This window comes from Colias philodice, chromosome 14 (assembly GCF_061535455.1).
Source record: "Colias philodice isolate Cphi_HAF_F1 chromosome 14, ilColPhil1 Martin Lab GWU primary, whole genome shotgun sequence".
NCBI classification, from domain to species: domain Eukaryota; kingdom Metazoa; phylum Arthropoda; class Insecta; order Lepidoptera; family Pieridae; genus Colias; species Colias philodice.
This window is the reverse complement of record NC_143099.1, coordinates 1,763,751-1,775,376: the sequence shown is the minus strand read 5'-3', so window position 1 is coordinate 1,775,376 and position 11,626 is coordinate 1,763,751. Positions and strand designations below refer to the sequence as shown.

Sequence of the window (11,626 nt, the reverse complement as noted above, 5' to 3'; positions counted from 1 at the left end):
TGATGTTGTGTCCTAATATTTTATAAGTGGTGTTAAAAACCCATATTTGTTGTTGTGATGTAATGTTACCTTAATCGAATTTGATAATTACATAATTCATATTTTTCTGTCATTTTTTAGTATTGCAATTTGTGTATTTCGAAACAGGTTTAATATTATTGACATTTGTGTAAAAGTCTGTTTATAATTAAACATTAAAGATAAAAATACTCAACAGTAGTGTTTTAGAAATAATAAATAATATTAAGACACGGTTATTTAGTACATAATGATCACAGAATAAAAATACACGCGTAGTTTGTAAATATTGCCAGTGGTAAGATTATTGGTGCCATCATTATAGTAGATTTTAAATTTCGCTTTTTAATTATTATTTTACCATTTTTGTTATTGTTAATTTTTATTGTTGCAATATTATTTGTAATGCGTATTAAATTGTTCAGGTCAATCGCTGGTCGATGTCCATTATTAAGTATTAATAATTAAAAAAAGTTAAAATATAACGCCTTGTTTTATTAAAACCCTTTTGACTGTAGTCTCTAAACCTTCCGTTATTCCCATGTTTCCCGTATTCAGTGGTGCAACTATGCAGTGTAGATGAAAAAAATAATAAATATGGCGAATTCAGCGCGTCACACACGGTAAAGATACTATAACCGCCATCCTGTTACAAATTACCCGAAATTTTGTGTCAGTTTTTCGGGTCAGTCAGTCATCAAGAAAAATGATGGTCAGAACGCTGATACTGGATACCTTAAGATACTGTAATATTTTATATCAGAGAATCTTAACATAAAATATTATAGAGTCTGTCTAAAAAGTCAGTTTACATGGGTAATTTTAAGTAGAAATTTAAAAACTTATACTGGTAACCCTGCAGGTGCTGTCAAAATTGTAAATTGTAACCTAACTTTTCTCAATTTTATTTAGATTTTCCTGTTTATTATTCGTATAAAATGCCAAAACCTTTGAGCAGTAGTGCGAGGGAGATAATTTACAAGATTATTAAGTTTTGTCACCGTGAAAAGGCAAAACAAAGAGATTTGGTGAACAAAAACAAAGTTACAGCAAGAGTATCCGCATAGAAATCTAAATAACAAGACACATAGAAGTGCTATAATGTCATAATTCGTATGAAAACCGCTGTCGCCAAAATCAACACATTCAAACCGAAAGCTAAACAGTACACACAAGTAAACTATGCCTTTTATTGGACAGCTTGATTTTAGTGAAAACTAACTTAACTATTAAATTAAGCTTTTGAATATGTATCCTAACGCACGAATTTACGGTTTATTTTAGAATAACATCCCTAAGTATATGAGACTTTTTGCTCCAATACGAACAAACGTGATAATAAGAATGGTCGACTGTGTCATTCATTGTTATTTCGATTACTATGGTGACACTCGTAATACTTGTAAATATTCTATAATTTTCAGGAAAAACGGCATTATTTCTAAAAAAAAATATTTTCCGATGAAATATTATTCCTTTATAAGTATAATTACAACTTGTGGAAGAATTTCCGCAATGGGAATTGCTGAAACACACCATGAATACACTCATACGTCTCCAGAGCAACTGAACAGTGACGAATGCACTGGTGATGTGAAAATCACCTGAGTGGCGACAAGGTCACGCACGCTTACGACTTCTAGTGTCTTGTTATTTAGATTTCTATGAGTATCCGCCATGACCGGTATGTAATACTAGTTGATACTTGTATTTATTTAATTTTTTTTCTTGTAATTTATATAAAATGTGCAAAGGTGTGATCGTTTGTTTATTTGTTTTCTCCTTACACAGAACATGATTTTTCAGGTGTTTCAAGAGTGACTTTGGCTCGTATTAAAAACGAAGCTAGCGTAAATAACGCAGTATGGCGCACGCCTGGAAAAGGTCGTGGTTCAAAAACTGGACACCCTTTGAAAATCAATTTGGATGACTTTGATGAATTCAATTCCATTTCTAATTGCATTGACTCTGCTTTGTTTTGTTTATGCAAGTCAAAGTTAATAAATATATGTACTTGGTATGTACATTATGCTCTGAAGTGTTTTTTTATTTGTTGACTTTTCCCAAAGACTTTTCCTGTAATCCTGTACCTACCTCAAATATTTTGTTATTCACTTATCATCTTATATTTTTATCAAATTTTAATATAAATATTTTAATTGTAATGTATCTAGATTATACGGTTGAACTATACATTATTTGCAGTGTTGCTAGGTTGTGTTTTAAAATTACCCTTTAAATTACCCATGTAAACTGACTTTTTAGACAGACTCTAGTACTTATCTTCACCGTGTGTGACGCGCTTTAGTAGCGTATAATATGGCAAACAATTTATTTCAAAACTGCTCACAATGTCTAGTCCTTAGACCTTAGAGTAGGTATCATCATCAGCCCATATATGTTCCCACTGCTGGGACAGGGGCCTCCTATGAGGGTACAGGCCATAATCACCACGCTGGCCAAGTGCGGGTTGGCGGATGACACATATCGTCGAACTTTTGATTCTTCGACATGTCAGACGACAGAGTAGGTATCAAAAAGGGATAAATAAAAATGCCACTCATAATTATTAAAGTTTATTTATTTCATGAAAATATATAGTTCTACATTTTGCATTTTTACCGTCGCGTTTTCTCACGGCGGGGTACAGTGCAGCTTGCAGCGCAAAATTAAATTAATGACCACCTTCACTAACGTTGTATTAGGATCAAACGAGCGAACGCTCATTCTAACCCCACTATGTCAAATTCTTAAGCGCGTCACACACGGTGAAGATACTATAATATTTTATCTTAAGTGCGTTCGAAAAGATTATATGCAATGTAATACTCAACAAAACTGAATACGAGTTTTCGTTTAGGTACACTCACAGAGTACATTATTATTACTGGGTACACTTTTTAGTGTCACACTCACACGTGATCACGATAGAATGTTCTTGCTCTATGTTCGTTTGGTCTAAATACACACTAACGTATCGTCGTGTCGATACTGATTGACTAACGACTACGGACTAACGTTAATACAAAACACGAAGCAGAAACTGTAAGCGCGCTTTACGAAGACTCAAATACGATTCAATTTGGATGTCATATTCCGATGAAAAAAGGTATTGGTTTAGTTATGACTTACTAGTGATATGAGTACATGCGAAAACATTTAGGCTTGGTTGCATCATATTCTAGTTATAGTTTAGGATAATATCAAATTTAACAATAACTGTAACTGTGGGGAGCCCATGTCAACACCGTGGCAGGTAAGCTCAGTTCAGCTGCATATGCAGTCCGAAAAATAAGGCATCTCACCGATGAAGATACAGCTAGATTGGTTTATTTCAGCTACTTTCATAGCATTATGTCCTATGGAATTCTACTGTGGGGCAAGGCTGCAGATATAGAAACTATATTTATCTTACAGAAAAGAGCCATTCGCTCTATATATAATTTACGTGCTCGGGACTCACTAAGAGATCATTTTAAGAATACTGGTATCCTTACTGTACCATCACAGTATATATTTAATAATATTTTGCATGTACACAAAAGCTCCGACATACACACAAGAGTAGGAGATAGACACGATTATGGCACAAGGAACAGGAATAGAATTGAAATGCCATTTTTCCGATTAGCTAAAGTTAAAAATTCATTTTTGGTCAAGGTATACGCTTATATAATAGAATTCCTCATAATATTAAAGAGTTTAGTAGTTCTAAATTTAAAACTTATATAAAAAATGTACTAGTTCAGAGAGCGTACTACAGTATTCAGGAATATATAGACGATAAAGACCCATGGAGCCTGGAGGGTTATCGCGTAAAAACCACAGGATAGTTCTTTGGCATATTATGATATATTATTATGTAGTTAGATATAAGTTACATATTATGTAATATTGACATGATTTAAAAGAGCAACTATGGAGTTTCTTGCCGATTCTTCTCCATAGATACTGCTTTCCGAATCGGTGGTAAATGTTAAAAATACTTATGTAATGACGATTCGAAAGTGCTACTAAAAAGTAGTCTAATTGAATAAATGAATGTTTGAGTTTGAGTTTGAGTTTGACTTTTACAGTGACAGCGAAATGGGTTGCACGAGCATATTTTTTACATTTTTTAGCATAGTTGAAGTTATCAAAGTCTCAAGTCAAATGACATCTCATTTGTATTGGATTATTATTGGATGCTTCTGACAGTTGAACGTCAACAAGAGCTACTGTGAAACACGAGCGGTTAGTGTTAAAATTACGATGTAAGTACTCTATTAAATTGTCAAAACTCGTATTTTCCCTAACTGTTACTATAACTTGTTTGTTATTGCTATAGTAGCATGGTGCAACCCAGCTTATAGCACAATTATTAAAATTCTAGCTCTCTTTCTCTAGCATGCTATTTCAAATATTTTGTTTTGCGTATGAGTGTGATAAGTCAATGTGTACAGAAACGGATTAAAAAGGCATAATGTCACAGGGAATCGAACCCAGACATCGGAATATCTTATTAATTGTTCTTTCTATACTAAGTATATTAATTCTATTTAGCATAATTATTCATCAGTTCAGTATTTACCCAATAATAGACTATTGATGGAATAAACTAATTAAGTGAGAACTGAGAACTGTCATTGGATATTTTTTGTGTTTCTATTTTTTAAAATGTAATAGTTATTGTACCAGCAATTTCTTGTTCATTGGATTCGTTGAGGATTCGTATTTTTTGAGGTTTTAAGCCTTTTTTCGGTCGATTGCTCATGGACGGAGTTTATATAGCTTACCGAGATTATAAGGGAATATGAAATAATACCAAGAAAGTTTTAATTATAATTTTATTAAATTAATTCTATAACTTTTTTACATATTGTAAAATTGTGTGCCACTTTTCGTCAATTATATTGAATAATGCTGCCAAGTCCGTTAGCAGTAGTCACAATAGTACCTAATGTTTGCCTCTACGATCAGACAACGATTGACTGCGAGCGCCGACACTGCTCAAAATGGAGCTTCGCAACTCGCAACACTCGCCTGATGTTACCGCCTTTATTCGTTTGACCATAGAGCAACACAGAATGATGCCATCAATAAATATCTCTAACGCCGAAGCGCCAGCAACAGTGCATGCGCTCGCTAAGATTTCGGCTTTGGAACGTCATATTAGTGTTGCTATATGCGTCGGATACAAAAACAATCCCGTCAAACGCCAAGTCTGGCGACACCGGGCGAGTGCCGCGAGCGAGTCGGCGCCGCGCCGTCGCGTTCCTCGCCGCTCCACCATCAACTTGGTCCAAGAATATATTTATGAAATAATTTGTATAAAAATTTTGGCTCCAAATATTTACACACTGATATTTTTACACGCCGGACTAAATTTTACAATTTACAGCGACTAAGTTGGGTATACAGTCGAGGAGCGGCGAGAGACGTCGGACGAGAATTTATTGCAATTTTTTTCTAATAACACATTTCTTATCTAACGAGCGGCGCGCGCGTACAGTGCGTCGCGCCTCGCTAATACCCTATCGTTACAGTGATACACCCGGGTACCCCGGGCACGGGTACCCTGGGTACGGGTACCCCGGGCACGGGTACCCCGAGCACGGGTACACCCGCACACGCACTACTAGAAGAGAGGACAGTTGGAAGATATCGCAAAACAAATTCACTGTAGCAATAGGATACAGACACAATTTAGTTAAGGAAGAGACAACACCGAAGGCAGATCTGACTGGACGTAGGCTACAACTGTCGCCCGCGCACACGCGCTCGTGCTGCGATACTTCTCCCTGTTTCGTGTTTACAATTAACATTTACAATTAACACTCAAGTAGGGGCTTATACAGAATTTGTACTCTTATAGCGTCCCGTCGCCGTTGACCCGTAACGCTCGATTGCAAATAAATTGAGCGATGAGAGGGATCGTCGCGATCGATCGATGGGGCGTGAAGCGAAACACTGGTACCGGATAAATAATCGAAAAATGATAACGTAAAATAAATAATTTTGTGAAATATATTAAATTAATTTAGGAATATAATATATATATTTTTACAATTGAGACAGGATTCGACAGACAGTGTCGCGCGACTCGTGTCGTTGATACGGCGCTACAGTTCCGTTACTGGCCTCGTATGTATTGCGGTTCAATCACTTCAACACAAGAGTCGACGCTGGCGTGATCGTAGCGTGTGAAAGCTGACACATCGGGCTTGACCGCGCTACGGGGATAGCGCCAAAATTGATACAGTTCTGCTAAAGACTAGATCTTAAGTGTAATTGCGTAATGAGGTAAAGACACACGAAATGAAAAGATTTAATATGTTACAAGGTAATAAGAACATTTAAAGTTGATTCAACTCTAATGAATATTTTTTACAGTCAACACTGTGGAACAAAACGTCAATGTCAATTTTGGCGGGAATGTAGCGCGGCTGTCAGTGACTCATTAGTCATTAGTCACTGACAGTCACTTTTAGTCAGTGCTGAGTTGTGCAATGGCGCCCGACAAACAACGCGGCTCGGCCGCTACTGATATAACCTTAAGAGATCAGACTGTCATTTCTAAAACAAATATAATTACAAATGATTACAACTATGCTTATCATAACATCCATACCTAAAACAATTTACAATATGAATGAACCGATGTTTGGGAAGGTGACGATGAGATTGATTCGGGCCGTGTTACCGTGACGAAAAATTATATACAATGAAACCATTCGTACATAGTAAAAAGAATTAACAATTTATTAATTATAAGATATAATAGTAATAACAAAAATATATTGTGTACTCTAAATTTCAGCTAGTATTTGATTGTATCAACAAGATGTATTGTCGAGCTTTCATAAAATATTTCCTTTTTTGGTACAAGTGTCGATATAAATCGAAATCCGCGCTAGTAATTATGTCATTTGTCTATACACATGCTATATAAATAATAATTTAGTAAGTCTGAATTTTGTAAATATAAATTTAGATTAAATAAATACTTAGAGCTTATTTTCCACGTAACATTTCACAAAAACAATGACACATTACCAGTACAGCTTCGTGACAATGAAGTGAGATCATTAATAAATCAATATTAATACTTAAAAATAGGATGTTAGTTTGTTTTTGCTTCAAAACGTGTCCATTTATTGTTTGTGCCATAACAGATGTGCAAAGAATACTCAACAGACATTTGAGATTAGCACAGATAAAAAATTTCCGACACGTTCAATGTTGCGACTTGATTGTCATTATAATCGCAAGTCGTGATGCTTTATTACCGTTCTGTTTAATACAAAAAAAAAAAAATATTGTTAGACCTTAATTAACTTTTTTTGGTGGGTCGTCATCAATGTGATCCCCATACGTTACAATTTTGTGGCAGGTCCACTGCCGCACGTTTACAGATCTAATTCTATTTGATTAATTTATACAAGAAAAATAATTATATACAAAAAATATAATATTGATATTTATCTATACAACATTCGCCACTAGAACGAGTGGCGACATCTTATTTATTTAGTAAAATCAGTAACAATAAGTACCGAAAGATTTTACTTCTTACAGTGACTTTAAAATGAGAAAAAGCGTATAACAAAAAGTAATACACTCGATACGGTGATGACGGGCGAGCTCACAGTACCTTGTGATGACGTCGTGAACAAGTAAGCGGATGACGGTAAAACAATTTAAACGAACATTCAATCCAAACGTGTACAAGAAGATATGACGAAAAAATAAACTTTTTGGCAATTTTGTACTCGGTAATGGTTAGCGGTGTCGTGTGTTGTGTCGCGCGATGTCGCGTGGTGTCGCGTGTTGGCGCGCGGCGTCGCGTGGTGTCGCGTGTCGCGTGCCGCGTGACACGTCACACGTGCCACGTGCCACGTGTCACGTGTCACGCGTCACGGCGCGGGCTGTCACTCCGGCGAGTCACTCTGTCACGGGACGGGATCCCCACTCAGTCACGAACAACAGTCGTCCCAGTACATGAATCAACAAAATGTCCTACGTTTGTATTGAGTTGCGGAGTCAACGGCCGCCGCCTCGCGCTGCACATACCACCTGAAAACGAACACTGTATTTAATCCTTCTCAGGCAATCGTGGTGGAAATTTATGCAGGGAATTAAAGTTTCGGTCTACTTCATAATATCTATATTATAACAAGATGATAAGACACTACATAGCTACTTAATAGTTCCACTAAAAGTATTTTATACATCTGTTCATTTAAAATTAAATTGACCATCTTTAAGTATAACAGAATACAAACGAATATTACAGTATAAACTGTAAAGAATTACAGTTTATGCAGCATGCACACTCGCACCTAATTATCTCGCAGTAGATAGCTCTCTAGCGCCGGCTTGGGGCAGCGCCACACACTCACCTAGACTCTCGTGTGTCGCGCGGCGCGGTGCTTGGCCGGCTTGGGGCAGCGCCACACACTCACCTAGACTCTCGTGTGTCGCGCGGCGCGGTGCTTGGCCGGCTTGGGGCAGCGCCACACACTCACCTAGACTCTCGTGTGTCGCGCGGCGCGGTGCTTGGCCGGCTTGGGGCAGCGCCACACACTCACCTAGACTCTCGTGTGTCGCGCGGCGCGGTGCTTGGCCGGCTTGGGGCAGCGCCACACACTCACCTAGACTCTCGTGTGTCGCGCGGCGCGGTGCTTGGCCGGCTTGGGGCAGCGCCACACACTCACCTAGACTCTCGTGTGTCGCGCGGCGCGGTGCTTGGCCGGCTTGGCGCAGCGCCGCGCCGAGCCCCGCGCGCGCCGCACGCTCACGCCCACGCCCACGCCGCTGTCGCCGCTGTGCCCAGACACTAGCGACTCGCTGTCGCTCTGGTTCGAAGTGTAGCCGATCACGTCCACCTCATCTGAAAAACGAACGTTAACACGTGAATAAAACAAGAAAAACATAGACTATGAGCTGTCTTGGGGCAAAAATTGTTACCGTTCCCAAAATTATAACAGAATAAAAACATTTATTTGCAGGCATATACTAATAAATATTTTTTTTACAACGCGCATTACAAAACACAACTTGTTGTTGATAGTTATCAGCAATGGAAACTTGTTATAAAGCTATAATCCTTAATCGATTATTAAATCGGCGACCGTTTAATTACAAATCAGTTATAATCCAATCGATTGCGGTTCAATCTAGATTATTTCGATAAAACTGTTATCGCGTGCGATGGGATCGATATGCATTTATGGAATACTAGCTTTCCACCCGCGGCTTCGACCGCGCAGTCAAAGAAAAACCCGCATAGTTCCCGTTCCCGTGGGATTTCCGGGATAAAACCTATCCTATTTCCCGGGGTAAATAGTAGCCTATGTCCTTTCTCGGGTATCAAAATATATCTATACCAAATTTCATGCAAATTGGTTCAGTAGTTAAGGCGTGATTGAGTAACAGACAGACAGACAGAGTTACTTTCGCATTTATAATATTAAGTATGGAAGTATGGATATAATATTAGTATGGATTTTCTATATTTTATTCTAAGTAGTCGAAAGAAAAGGGATTTATGAGATTTTCACAACACATATTTTGAAAATAATTTTAATAGGTTCGGGGGCTTAAAAGTAATATTGGATAAATTGTTTTTATTTTACATTCTTTGAAAGAATAATTTTTAGATTGTGTTCAAAATACATTTATTTCTTTGAGTAGTAAATATAGATATCTTCTTCGTAATATATTCCATTCCACCTGACTCCGACTTTCCAAGGTGATAATTAACCACCTCGAGCTTCTTAATATTAATATATATTTATATTTTATTATCAAAATATAAAGCAAACATTTCGTTATATGGATTTTTTTCTTTATCAGATTTTTCCCCTTTGAACCAACGAAAATGTACGGCACATGAAAAAATATTATCTATGCATAAAATACTTTAAAAATAAATTTATTTCGTGTTGTGTCAAATGACCCCCTGGAGTGGGGAAAGAGAGGGGATTACAACTCTCGATTTTTTCCCCTTGTCCCCATGATTTTTGTACGGCGTTGCGGAATAATGGATTAAAAGCAGTATAGCAATAGTATGACACAGATGCCGTACATGGTCAAATGACCAAATTTACCCCCGGTAACTCTCGGAAATTAAATAAAAATTCCGGCTTGGTGGACCACCATTTTTGTACGGCACTGAGCGGTTTCTTATTATTTTTAATGGATCTATCGATGGTTAGGAATGCCGTACAAAAATATATGACCAAAATTTACCGAGTCTACCTGTACTTTTCAATTCTCATCTGCACTCAGTTGGACAGCTTACAAGTGACGGCATAGTGATGAATCTTATTATTTTTTGCTCTTCTATCGTTCTAGATATATGTCCCCTGGTGGTTCATTTGACCCATATTTTTTCCTATGCGGGCTTGTAGTCTATTATTAGTGAAATGACTTTTAACCGTTTGCTGTTATGATAAACATTAAATTCCAACTCAATCATTCGTGTATTCATCTAGATTTCTTTTAGATTAGATCTTTAGATCTTCATGATCACATCATTTTGTTACTCTGCAATACGACATTATTACTCTAGAATCTAGATAGTGTCATTTTGCACCTCTTGTAATAATAACAAGAAATAAAAACTACAAGCCTTGTAACAGAATTTCTTTTTTTGTGGTGAAATCTTGCATAGATACCCACGGCCTCCGGGGAAGGGGCCGTGGGTTATGTCGGATTCCTACCGACCAAAACCCCACTGTGTTCCGTCAAGCCGCATCAACGACAGGGCCACGGGTATAGGTAGAATTCATCCGTGAACAAAGCCTTGTAACAGCCTAAGACCAAGATATAATCTACCCATACCATAATGTCACATCAGAAAGGAGATACGGAAAAACGGATTAAAAAGACGCAACTGAACAGCGTCTGGCTCATAAACACAAGTGCTTCAAATATAATTTCCTAGGATTTCTTCAATTTCTTCGCGTTTCAACGAAACGTATAGGATCAGACGCGTATGATTCCAAGACGATAATATCTAGAATTTTCATATTAAATCGATTTAAGATTATTTATCGTGTGAATAGAGACGTTAAAGCTTTATTTTTGGTTTTATCGATAAGTTCTTGTGAGATGTGTATATTAGCATTAATAAGAATAATATATTCTTAATAATAAGTAGATATGGCTTGTGATATACTTAATATTAAGATTGTATAAAATGGATTGTGGAAAATTAAATTCTTCATTAAAAAGCGACACTTTTAGCATTTTAGTCTTACTGTAGTTCACATTTATATTATTTATTTACCTATGCCTTTTATAATCGTAGACTTATGCAATAGTTTGTACAGATATGTCGATATTTAACTCAATTTAACGCATTTTGTAAGCTAAATACTTTATGTTCTCACTTCAAAAATTCCGCCATCACATCTTAAAACCTTCATCCACCGACCACCACTCATAAGCGATTGTATCAAAAACGCTCCATCCGTTCAAGCCCTTATCGCACAGATAAGCCACACAGACGCTCCGACACGTCGTGATCGTATCTATTATTGGTTCTTTGAACGTCAACAACTAGTCACGTATGAATAGGGAATTATCTTAAATCTTCAAAGCTCTATGTTGTTGGAATATA

The 11,626-nt window shown here is 37.1% G+C and overlaps 1 protein-coding gene across 2 annotated transcripts in view; it reads right to left on the bottom strand.

Annotated features, from left to right (window-relative positions):
• Window positions 1-4,830: 4,830 nt before the first annotated feature.
• Window positions 4,831-11,626, bottom strand: part of LOC149482654 (max dimerization protein 4-like) — a 284,159-nt gene continuing 277,363 nt past the window's right edge. For both annotated transcript variants that reach the window (XM_089703317.1, XM_089703318.1), the window contains exons 6-7: window positions 8,715-8,890; window positions 4,831-8,073 (exon numbers count right to left, since the gene is read on the bottom strand). In XM_089703317.1, coding sequence (XP_089559443.1) covers window positions 8,715-8,890 — 176 coding nt within the window. In that variant the 3' untranslated portion in view covers window positions 4,831-8,073. The remainder of the gene's footprint in view (window positions 8,074-8,714; window positions 8,891-11,626) is intronic.